Source organism: Cheilinus undulatus, linkage group 1 (genome assembly GCF_018320785.1).
Source record: "Cheilinus undulatus linkage group 1, ASM1832078v1, whole genome shotgun sequence".
In the NCBI taxonomy this organism is placed as follows: domain Eukaryota; kingdom Metazoa; phylum Chordata; class Actinopteri; order Labriformes; family Labridae; genus Cheilinus; species Cheilinus undulatus.
The window spans coordinates 14,907,238-14,919,573 of NC_054865.1; the positions used below are offsets into that span (position 1 = coordinate 14,907,238).

Below are 12,336 nucleotides of genomic sequence, written 5' to 3' on the forward strand. Positions count from 1 at the left end.
ATCGGTTACATCCGTTTGAGTCCCCACATTGAGTCGTCGACCTCAAACAAACATTTCCGGTATTTTGTTCCGGACAAGATCATCGTGTACAGATACCATTTTTTTCCTGGTTCCATGCTAGCCTTTTTCATTTTAGGCTGCAACACTGATCAAACCATTTTTGGTAAATAGGGACGTGCTTTACACAGCGCTTTGTGGAAAACAGACAGCGGCAGGGAATACAGGCTGAACAGTGCAGCATAACACTGCATCAACTGTGACTGAAGATGATAGTCAGAGTTGTGATTTAAAAAATTCGAATTAAATAAATGAGTAGTAGTGATAATAAAAATAATAATGTTAAAGATGATAATTATTGTTGTATATATGATTATGATTATTGTTATTATTATTATTATTATCTTTGGGGGGGGGGGGGTGCCAGAGAGCTAGCTCTGGTTACCAACAACATTTCTCGATTGTCTTTTGTAACAGTTTTGCTAGACACTGTTGTTTTTGCTGTTTTTAAAGATTCAAAGAATTTGCATTAAGTATAAGTTGCACAACATACCAAATTAAGGAGAACATGGGCTAAGGAAATTAAAAGAGTCCCTATTTGCTGATTTGGACAGAATTTGTTGAATAAATGGAGCTTAACTGTGACTTATTGGAACTGTAATATTTGATATAATATATATAAACATATATGAATCTCAGTACATAAGTTCCTGTTTTTACAGTTTTTTATTCATGATATATTTGACATATGTGACACACAAATTTCCTGTGGAAGCCTAAAAGTTTAGAGCTGGCTAGAAGGAAATCCACAAAGGAATTTACTAAATGGAGAAAATAACTTTTAAAGTGCACACAATTCATAGACAGATGGTTACTACAAAAGTCACAGAGGATGCACAGGTCTAGACTTGTTACAAGAAAAGAGCACTGGTTATTGGCAGTGTGATTGCGATTGCAGAAACTGATTAGAAACTGATTAGAAAGATGGTGAAATTGTGTTTTTAATTTTTAATTGGATGATTTGGGGAAAATTGGTATTACATCTTATTAAAGTAAAGTTAACTGGAACAAATCCGTCCGTAACGTCACCCAATTAAAACAAAGTTGCACATGAAGAACCAAACAAAAGCACACTGGCACGACATGCTTCTTGACTCTTAAAACAACAGTATGATAAAATACAAAAGCTCTATAGCGGTCTAGCGAAGCTCATCACTGTGTTGTTTTTGTTAAGATGCTAATTTTGCCTTTGTTTAGCACCATAAAGCCGACATCACATGATGGGGTTTATGTTGGTTTCCTTTTGTGGTGTTTTCCTGTGTCATCAGTTCTGAGACTATTACCCACTTCATTACATCATTTTAGCAGTCTTTGTGACTAATGCACCAGCAACTGACGCACAACATCATTAGTGAACCCTTTTGAACCTTTGTGGACTGCTTCACGCTGCCTTGAGATCTCAGAGCTGTGATGTCACACCAGCTGCACCTTTCCCTGTTTGACCTGCAGTCATTTATTAATCTCATCAAAAAAAAAAACAGATTTATATAACACAGCAGCAGGTCTCAAAAAGAAGTGTACAAGCTGAGAGGGACAATGCTCAGAAATAGACCGACACCCTTTAAGGATTTGTTTTGTCAGCCACATCACAAACAACAGATGCCATTCAGCTGAGTTAACACTCTGTGTGTGTCCATGAATATCAAACATCATGAACTTCTTCACAAATCTGGTGCACTTCTCACATCACAGTCATTATAATAATATCTTAACCATTTTAAATATGCTTTTTGATGATAAACATACCATCAGTGAAAAGTAGAACATGGCATAACTCTGCTGTTCTAATAGAAACATAAGATGACTGATAGTGTGACCACCTATTTAATGGTGAAGGTGCATTTTTTGTAACAAACCTTTGATTACAGTGCTAAGTATATGGGGTCAAATTCATGAATAAAAGAACGACCTTTGACCGCCAAAATCTAATCAGCCCATCCTCCTGTCCAAGTGTACAGTAGATTTGTTCCAAAGTTAAGGAAAATCCCCAGATGCATACTTGAAATATTGTGCTTGCAAGATTTAAGGTAATAGTGATCTCTTGAAAACCCCTAACATTCATTACATATTGCAGTCAAAGGCAAAGGATGGACAAGCAATCTTATTACCTTGACTCTTTACCTCCAAAACAAAACCAGTTTTCCCAAAATAAGAGTTGAAATTTAGGAAAAGTTTGAAGCGAATCCCTCAAATTATTTTTGAGATATCGTATTCAGAAACAAAATATGAAAATGAGCCCTCGAGACCTTGACCTTTGACCTCCAAAACCTAATCAGTTCTTTCTGACTTCAGGGCGGAAATTTGTGCAAAGTTTTCAAAAGAACTGCTCAAACATTTCCAGTTCATCCTCATTTTAAAGAAAATCTCTACTTACACAGGAAAATCTGGGGAGTAATTTTTCCAGAGTAAAAAGTATTTTACTCAAAAATAGTAAAATTGACTCTTTATTAAGTATATTTATTACCAGCCACCATGAGAGTTGGAATAAAAACACAGAGTAAATTCTGCTGGAGTAAAACTTTAAACCACACCCACTTAAGTTTCACCTCAGCTGCCATCGCTCATGGATGGTCACAGCTGCAGCTCATTAGGTGTCCCAGCTGCAGATAATCCTTGGCAATCAAGATCGCCTCACCTGGTGATGAACCTCCAGACACCTTTGTACTAGGTGTCTAGTCAGGTAACTCCTCTTCAACCTTTGATAATCTAATAATTTCTCAGTGAGGTTTTTTTGGGTTTTTTTTTGCCTTGTCTAACTCCATTTGTCCTCTTTTTTTGCAGCGTCTCTGTCTCTCTGCCAGTGCGATTTCCAACCACCAGCCAGTACACTCGCCATCATTTGCGCTATTGTTGTCAAATAAACTTCTTTAACTTTACCACCTTGTCTCGTGCTCTGCTACTGAGTTCTTGTCATATGTTCATCACAATTGTTTCTGTAATATTAGAGCACTGTCTAATATATATAAGGTAAAAACACCTCTTTTGTTGTTATGCCATTTATAGGTGGAAAGGCAGAATCATCGATTAAGAGAGGAAAATGTAGCTCTATATAAAGAGGAAGATTAGTCTATTTAGAGTAAGATACAGCTCTGCATAACCATTACCCAGTTCTATACGGAGCAGAAAATGTCCCGTAATGAGTAGAAACATTTCTATAAGGAATGAAAAACAGTTCTAAAAGGACTAAACGAAACACTGTATTGAGAAAAAATAGCTCTATAATGAAAAAACTATGGTCTGAATTACTCTGTGGTGAGTACAATTGCTGTAGAGTTGTTTTTATTTTGTACATAACAAACATAACACTACATAACATAACAATCATTTAGAATTAAATTGAAACACTTTTTAGAGTAACAACAAGTCTGAAAACATTAATCTGCAAGCAGAGTGAATTTTACTCCAAATAGACTGTTAAATTTTCAGAGTAAAATTTTACTCAATTTGAGTAAAATTTACTCAGATAAATTTACTGTGTACTCTTGAGATATCAAGCTCACAATCAAGGGATCAATTTGAGGCCTCATGAGTTTGACCAACGACCTCCGAAATCAGACCAGCTGTTCCTTCAGTCAGAGCTGACATTTGAACAAAGTTTGAAGAAATTCCTTAAATCATTCAAAGGAAGAACATCAGGCATAATGAACTTGACTTTTGACTTCCAGAATCTAATCAGTTCCTCTTTGCTTCAGAGTGGAGCTCTGTGTAATTCTTTTTTTAATCGTGCACAGCATTTCTGAGATATCACGATCGCAAGCTAGATACAGTGCCTATAAAAAGTATTCACCATCCTGGATGTCTTACCCTTTTGTTGATTTCATAAATAAATTTTGGTCAATATATTTTGGAATTTTTGACAAAAAAACTTCTTTAATGTTGAAGTGAAAACAGATTTCTACAAAGTAATGTCAATTAAATAAGAATATGTCAGTAAAATAATTGACTGCATAAATATTCATCCCCTTCAAGCCAATATTTATTAGAAGCATCTTTGGCTGCAATCTTAGTGCTGAGTCTGTGTGGATAGATCTCAATCAGGCTTGCACATCTGGACACTGCAATTTTCCTCCATTCCTCTTTGCAAAACTGCTCAAGCACCGTCAGGTTGCTCAGGGATCGGGTGTGAACAGCCCCTTTCAAATTCAGACAAAATGTCTCTATTGGATTGAGGCCTGGGCTTTGACTCGGCCACTCCAGAACATTCACCTTGTTGTCTTTAAACCATTTCTGTGTAGCTTTTAGTGTCTGCTTCAGGTCATTGTCTCACTGGAAAATTATCTTCTCCCAAGCTGTAGTTCTCTTCCAGACTGAATAAGATTGTCCTCCAGGGTTGTCCTGAATTTGCTGCATTCATGTCACCCTCTACCTTCACAAGCCTTCTGAGACCGGCAGCTGAGAAGCATCCCCACAGCATAATGTTGCCACCACCATGCTTCACAGGGTGGGGATGGTGTGTTTGAGGTGATGTGCAGTGTTTGGTGCCGGCCAAACAATGACCAAAGAACTTTCTTCCACTTCACCATGGAGTCGCCCACATGCCTTTTGGTGAACTCTAGTCGAGATTAAATCTGAGATTTTTTTTTAAAACAGTGGCTTTCTCTTTGCCACTCTCCCATAAAGCTTTGACTGGTGAAGAACCCAGGCAACAGCTGTTGAGTCTCTCCAATCTCAGCTGCTGAAGCTTATAACTCCTTCAGAGTAGTCATAGGTGTCTTGGTGGTCTCTCTCACTAGTCTCCTTCTTATACGGTCACTCAGTTTGTAAGGACTGCCTGATCCAGGCAGATTTACACATCTAAGATCCAAAACTGCAATATTTTTCTTGTAATGAATCTGCTAGGGTAAAATGATCAGAAATTTGAAGCGGTGGGTCAAAAGGCTCAACCAGTTGAGGACCACTGCTTTAGCCCATCTGTCCTTATAAAGTAAATATTAAAGACAACACAAATATCAGTAAAGTTAAGTCAGCTTGATTCAGTTAACAGCCAAGGTTCATCAAAGTACTTAAAAGGTGAAAGAGAACAAAACCAAATCAACACTGCATTATCCATCAAAAACCAAAGTAACACCTGCTGTGATGCTCATATTCTCTTCTCAAAAGGTCTTCAACCATGATTTAAAATACACTACAGTGGAGGCAGGGTGGATTTGGAGTAGTGAGCTGTTCCACAGTTTGGGGCAGTTACTGCAAAGTCTCAGGCACACCTGGTTTTAAGCTTTGTTTTTGGCTCAACCAGGAGCAGTTGATTGGTTGACCTCAGTGCTCCAACTGGAATGTAAGCATGGAGAAGTTTAGCTAGGTTAGGTGATGCCAATCCATTAAGAGCTTTAAAAGTCAAAAACAACACTTTAAAACTGATCCTGTAACCAACAGGAAGCCAAAGATAGGGGGAATTACACAGGTGTAAGGTGGTTCCTCTTTTCTTTATGGATAGGATTTGTTTTGATCCTTTTCATGCCTGTAGTTAGGAATGTTTTCATATATTTACAATGAAATGTTAAATGAGGAATTCTTGTATATGAAATGGGAGCCTTAAATTTGCTTCAGTAAATACCATTGAAATTTTATGGTTGAAACTGGGATTTTCTGTGCATTTCTTATACCATTTGTTCAATTTAATACATTATTATTATTATTATTATTATTATTATTATTATTATCCAACTCTTTTTTTTTCTTATTATCCTCACACATTGACAACAGTTACATTAAGTCACAGTTAATGCTGTGTTGAGGGAAAGTGATTAAAAAAAAAGTAAGCTACAATACAGATGGGATAATCTGAGATATACTAAATAAAATACAGACATCTCATTTAAAGGCCCTTGACAGGTTAAACGGTTGCTGCCTAGCCAAATATATATATGCTGTATTTTTTTTAAATATTTATCATTGTTTAGGTCTCATATTTTGCCTTTTATAACTTAAAGAAAGGTTTTTATAAAAACGGATGTTTATGATATAACTTTGACTAGAAATACAAAACAAAAAATATTTGTTAGTTTATAGTTTTGTTTTGTTTTTTTTAGTTTTAGTTTTAGTTTTTTAATCAATGTTAGTTAGTCAGCTCTATGTTGCCACATACAAGGGAATGATTCCCTATGTTTTTCAACAAACACTGAGGCATGCATCCTGTTAATTCAACCAGTCCAAGATGGGTTGTTTGTGATAGTTGGCCTACTTAAAAAGAAATACTATTTCAAAATATGTGATTTGAAAAAGGGATACCTATTAAATATAGTAGTCCATATAAGGGGTATTAAGGTTATAGTATAGGTATCAGACTTGATACAGTTTTGTTCAATACTTTTTAGATGGGGTTCATCACACAGAGCTTATTGGCCTGCGGTCAAATGTCAGTCTATCAGGTGATCCTCAGGCCACCATCACACCACTTCTATCAAACCAGGCCAGTGGACACCCTGGAAATCTGTGTGATCAGAACCAGCAACATCACAGTGTCAGACCACATTTCCTGTTCTGATTTCATATCCATTAATTCTCTGTTCTGCGTTTTTCATCATTAGCGCAGCAAAGCCACCCGGGCTGTTGTCTGCATATCATCTATTATTTCCCCTCTAAATTCCCTTCCTCCTGCATGAGCACAGTGGAAAACAAACAGACGCTCATTAGCATGTGTGACCCGTTGGTGGTAAACAGGCTTATTTCCACATGAGTGCAGTGCGAGAATGGATTCCACCGGGACAGTCGAGGTAGGTGGGCCTGCCGGCTGCCTTCATGGGGACTTTAATAGGGACTTAACAAATGCAAGTGGACAGGCACAACATTCTCTGGCACAGGGAGGTCATGTTGGTACAGTGAGCACTTGTTAGAGGGTGACTCACTGTATTTGGACTCTTGGGTGGCCACTGATATTCACTTCATTTTTAATGTGCATTTTTCCCCCCAGTGCTAATTGTTGGATTGTGACAGATGCCGAGTACTGTCTGCCAGAGCTGAGGTAATGTGCAGCGTTCAAATAATGCTTCTGTGCTCTGCTCTGTGAAGTGATGAAAGCAGCCTGTAATTACAGGGATAATCAAAACTGTCAGGGGCTCTTCTATGGATGGTTTTGTTTACTGTCTGCTTCTCTCACAGCATCACAAGCAGAGGGGCTCCCCACTTCCTCAGCTTGGACCTTAGACCTCAAAGCATCATTGCAACTGTACCTGTCTGTGTGTCAAAATATGTAAAAGCAAGCGTGATGACATGGATTGTTCTTAGGCCCTCACATGATTGAAAACTTTCACGTTGCTTGGGCCTTAATGGAGCTTTATCAATATTAGCAGTTTAGAAAGTCCTCTTTTACAATGACAGCTTTCCAGTATATATGTGCAATAAATTCCCAAAAAATGTGCAAACAAAAACAAAACAAATTAAACTATATCTTGACAACAGATGGCTTGTCGGTAGCATTATCACTTGATATCCCTTCACATATTAGAGGTTTACAGTCTCACATCCTCCATGTTTATTTTACAGTAGCTGCATAAGCAGCCTGCAGTTCTTTCTTCACCCCACTAGATGGCAGCATTTCGGCACCTTTTGAGAGGAAAGCCGGTGTTACTGAATGGCAAACATGTCTGAACATCAAAATGTATTAAAGGGGCTTTTCCCAAATGTTCAGCGTTTATTCTATAACACAATCCACCACACGTTTCGTATCCCTAAAGTGTTTTTGTCTTTCTGAATATTTTAAACCGCTCTTGACTGATTTTTCATGACACAATATTAAAGAACAACGATAATGTGCGTTTATATGTTTTTGAAATGCCATTATGTTATTATACAGCATTGGACAAACTTGATAGGTAGACTTTAAAATCATTCCATATAAAAGCTACTTCCAAATGGGTAATTTTTGTCGAAATTTGAATTTTTTCGGATCCGTAATGCAGGACCAGACTTTTACAGATTAATGAGACATTTAACGTTGATGACAAGCCGGTAACACCATAAATAAAAAAGGCATACATGTAACACAACACTGATTTAAAGCGTGGTTAAAAGTGATGCAGACAGACACGATCTTTGTGTAGGAATCCCTCCGTTGTTTTTTTCGTGAGCAGCAAAACAACCCTGATCCTGGATCAGCATCCCCGGCTTTCATTCAAACCGCGTCGTTAACGGAGTCGCTACGGCGGTTAGCAGAGAGGAGGCAAAACACGCAGAGGTCTCACTCTCTCTACCTATCATAAATATACACGCCTCAGAAAAGTGTCGAATTTGAGGCTTTGGTTAAACATGACAGTACATTTAATTTCGGATAACAGTTACTTTAATGAAGGCACACACTTTAATACTACCAGTTTCTACTTTGAATGTGGCACAGTGATATATAATCGTTCCAAACTGACTCAATTACAAGACCAGTGATTAATGACATGTGCCCCACCTCAGTAAATATCGTTCACGGTTGATTTTGTTGTCGACACAGTTGGCAAAGATAAAACATACTTTCTTGTCATGAGTACCAAACCAGTCACTATGGTAACTGCTCACCAATGATGGCTAAACTGCAGTCAAAGCGACGCCCACTTTCACAGACTGAACGCCTGAGTGATTCATCTGTAGAAATAGAGACGATCTCTGCGCACGGCGCCGTGTTTATAGTGAACACGGCAGACTGCAGACTGATCGAAGGAGACGGTGTATGTACCTGTACATTTATCTGTCTAACTACGCTGCCTGAAGACGTATCTGCCGACGGGGGACATTGGTTTACCACATTACTAGTCTTGAATTGAAGAAACGAGGCAAAATCCTCCATTTTCCGTTAATATGAAGGTGAATTACTGCTACCACAACAACGCGGTGCGTGTGTGCATGATGAGCGGCTGAGGAGGAGGAGGAGGAGAAGGAGGCTGCGGTCTGAAACCAGATTTTTATCCTGGATATTTCGAATGAAACGTCGTTTCATACACACAGGGTGTGTGTATTGATTTCACAACCCCTTTTGTGCCATAAACCGCCCCTTTCCATCCCATTTTTGATGGTGTTTGAGCCGTTTTCTGCCTCCTGAGGATCCTCCAGCAGCGGGACGTTGTACGTTTTTTCCTCCAGATATGGAGTGTGAAGATGCGGATTACAGAGGAATCCCCGCCGCCAGTTTAGCCGCATTGGTTTCATTTCATCCATCAATGCGGTACTGTTTCAGGCAAGAATAAACAAAACTATGAATAAATATTTTCTGTCAAGAGGAATAAATCGGTGATTTCGGAGCACGATTGGACTCCCATTTGGAACGTGAGGAGGCTATCCTGCTAGCCTGTATGTAGTAGCTATTAGCTCCATTAGCCGGCTAACAGCTAAAAGGTGCTGGCTGGAGATTAAAAAGCATTTTTTAGGAATTCTGACCAGGTTTTGTCCACGTTTCCTCCCATAGACATATTTATTTACAAGATTCGGGAGGATTAACTCATCCAGGAATGAGGTCTCGAGCGGAAAGGAGCCGCTTGACCTTGTTTTGGGGTCTGATGCTGGCTCTGTCGTCCTGCCTCTGGCCCGCCACCGCAGAGAGTAAGTAATGCTACTCCACACTGCTCCACACGGGAAACACTGTTTTTCCATGCTCCAGTGCTGCTCAAATATGGGAAATATTATTTTTTTGGGTCACACTGAAAATGCTGTATGTGAATTTATGCATTGCCTATGCAATATCATTTTTTTTTTAAATTAAGGGAGCATTGTTTTGTTGTCAATTTATATATTTTCAATGGTTACAGTTGTCAAAAATACCTGAAATTCAATTGTAATGTTCATCCAGAAGAAATTATGTGGCAGGCCACAGTTGAAGCAAGTTAGATTACTTGAAAAGATTTTGAATTACAAAACTCGTACAGTACACATGGAAGGTATTTATGTTGTAGATTTGTGAAGGAAACTATTGAGAGAGAGAGGATAAGAAGCAGAAGAAGCCCTCATCGCAGGAAATAAAACCAAAATAAAGGGAAAAACAGAAGTATGAGGCATAAATTACAATAAAGGAAGGTAAATGCAGAATTTAAGAAGTAGAAAATATGCTTTAAAAAGAGTAAACGATAAGATGAATAAAGGAAAGCAGGAATTTAAATAGTGGCATCACTTGCTTTGGTAAAACACAAACATATTTTATTGCAAAGGGTGACTAATGTGTAGTTACCCAGATTGCAGATGATATTGGGACATAGTCAAGTTTTCAAGATATATTTTCTTTTCAGAATAAACAAAAAAGGATGAGTCAGTTAAATTGTGTTGATAAATATATTACTGTGACTCAGTCAGTCTAGTATGTCTGTCAAGTTACATACATAGGGGCTCCAAATAGTCATCAGTGAGTCATCAGGTGGCGAATTGGAATCAACTAAGAGTGGAAGGTACCTGTGGTCCCTGAAGAAACCCACAAACCAAAATAGGATGTAATTAATTAAAGGTAGGTTTTTCATTTAATACAGTACAAGCAAACTGAGGTATATGAAGTGAAAAATATCAACAAAGCCTGACAGTGACTTTTTAAAAAAGCAGACATGCATAAACCCAGTCACATGTTCACAAAACTGCTGAAGTTTACCCAATTCACCCACACTTCAATACAGTACAATACAATACAATACAAGAACTTTATTTATCCCCGAAGGAAAATTCAATCGTCTGGGATTCTCATCTGTTTACTGTAGAATTATGAAGTCTAATAGCTGATGGTATGAAAGATTTTCTAAATCTTTCATGCACAACATGAAGTATATTTTTCATGTGATGTTAGGTTAGCTGACAAACACAGCAGGTAAACACAGCAGTTTATATACTAGAAAATTTACAACCAATCAGACAGGCGATGATTATTATTCTCACGCAAGACTGACTCTCGCCAAAGCAGATTGATATGTGTGCACACCGCACGGAATGAAAATCCTACATTATTTTTTTCCTTTTTTTGCCAGTATATACTTCTCCACACTTTTGTTGACTTTATAACTGTATCAACCTAGAAGAAGCGTTGATATAAAGACCAATAAATATAATTATACTGTTATATAGTAGACTTGATTGCTACGTCCGTCACTTCCATGTTGTTGTTTCACGTCATTTGCTTCCTCCTTGGACTGCCAACCCCCTCTTGTCCAACAGGGCAAACCTCCGACTGTAAGGTGCACAAGGGAACAACCAATGCAGGGGCATTTTAGGCAAAATCTTGAAATTTTCTAGAAATTTTCACGAGTGCATGAGGAACATAGTAGTTACTTTTTGATTGTTATAGATCGTGGTTAAAGGGTTTGTAAAGTAGAGATGTGATTTTTTTACAGCATGGGGCAGACAGAAGCTCTAGCATATATAGATATTAATAGAATTGCTTTTGTTTAGCAAAGCATTGTCATGTTTGAATAACTTCCCAAAACTACCATGAGTCTTGGGAAGTTATTCAAAGGGGGCAGCACTTTGCCATACAAAATCAATACTCTGTTCAAGTTTACAACATGTATGATGAATAATTTTAGGGTATTTTTGTTCTGTGTTTTAGAAATAACACTACTAATTTGGACAAAACCCACAGCTTTGAAATCTAAAAGGGTCATTCCACTTTTATTTAGGACATGGTAGTTAATCCCATTTAACAAACCTGGGGAAACCTTGACCTTGGAACTGTTTTCATGAGCACCAGACAGCTAAAGCTACAGTATGCTGATTAGGCTCACAAACATCCTGCCAACAGCCAAATGAGGGTAACCACAAAAGGGCGGATGTTATAGATTGTAATCCAATTACAATCTATTAAAGTAAACTATACGAGAACTTTTGGAAGCACCAGTTGGTGCTGCACAGATGGTTTAGTGCAAGGAATGAGACTTTGAAGGGACTAGCTTCTGTATGGCAGCGCATTGAAGCCCACAGCCTCTGTTGGCTTGTAAACCTTCAAATTTAATGAATTTAAGCATCTTTATTTATTCAGAATTTCTTTTTATGTGCTGCCACATGAAATTTTTCCATGTCTCCAGCTACACTGTAAACTAGGCTTCCTGATTCATCCCATTCATCATGACATGTTGGGGAGGGGTGAGTTGGGGGCTTGAACCAGGGTCTGGGTTTTAAAATAGACCAAGCCAAAGTACATTCGCAAGCAAAACAGACTAAGTTCTGTTGATTGGAAAGAGTGAGGAGCTTGTGAACTGTGTGTCATGGGGTTTACTGTTAGCCCCAGTGGTCACAGGACAAACCTGGGAGCCGAGAGGTTCTCCCATCGAAGTCCTACATTTATTCTCACTGCACTGTGGAGCCGTGTAAAGGTGCTTTGTGTGGCTCAAC

The 12,336-nt window shown here is 38.3% G+C and overlaps 1 protein-coding gene across 2 annotated transcripts in view; it reads left to right on the forward strand.

Moving 5' to 3' along the window:
- The first annotated feature begins 8,711 nt into the window (after positions 1-8,711).
- LOC121507367 (insulin-like growth factor 1 receptor) overlaps positions 8,712-12,336 on the forward strand; it is an 87,894-nt gene continuing 84,269 nt past the window's right edge. For both annotated transcript variants that reach the window (XR_005991711.1, XM_041783668.1), the window contains exon 1: positions 8,712-9,576. Coding sequence is in view for 1 of the 2 variants with exons in the window: in XM_041783668.1 (XP_041639602.1) it covers positions 9,486-9,576 (91 nt within the window). In the remaining variant the exon portion in view is untranslated. The remainder of the gene's footprint in view (positions 9,577-12,336) is intronic.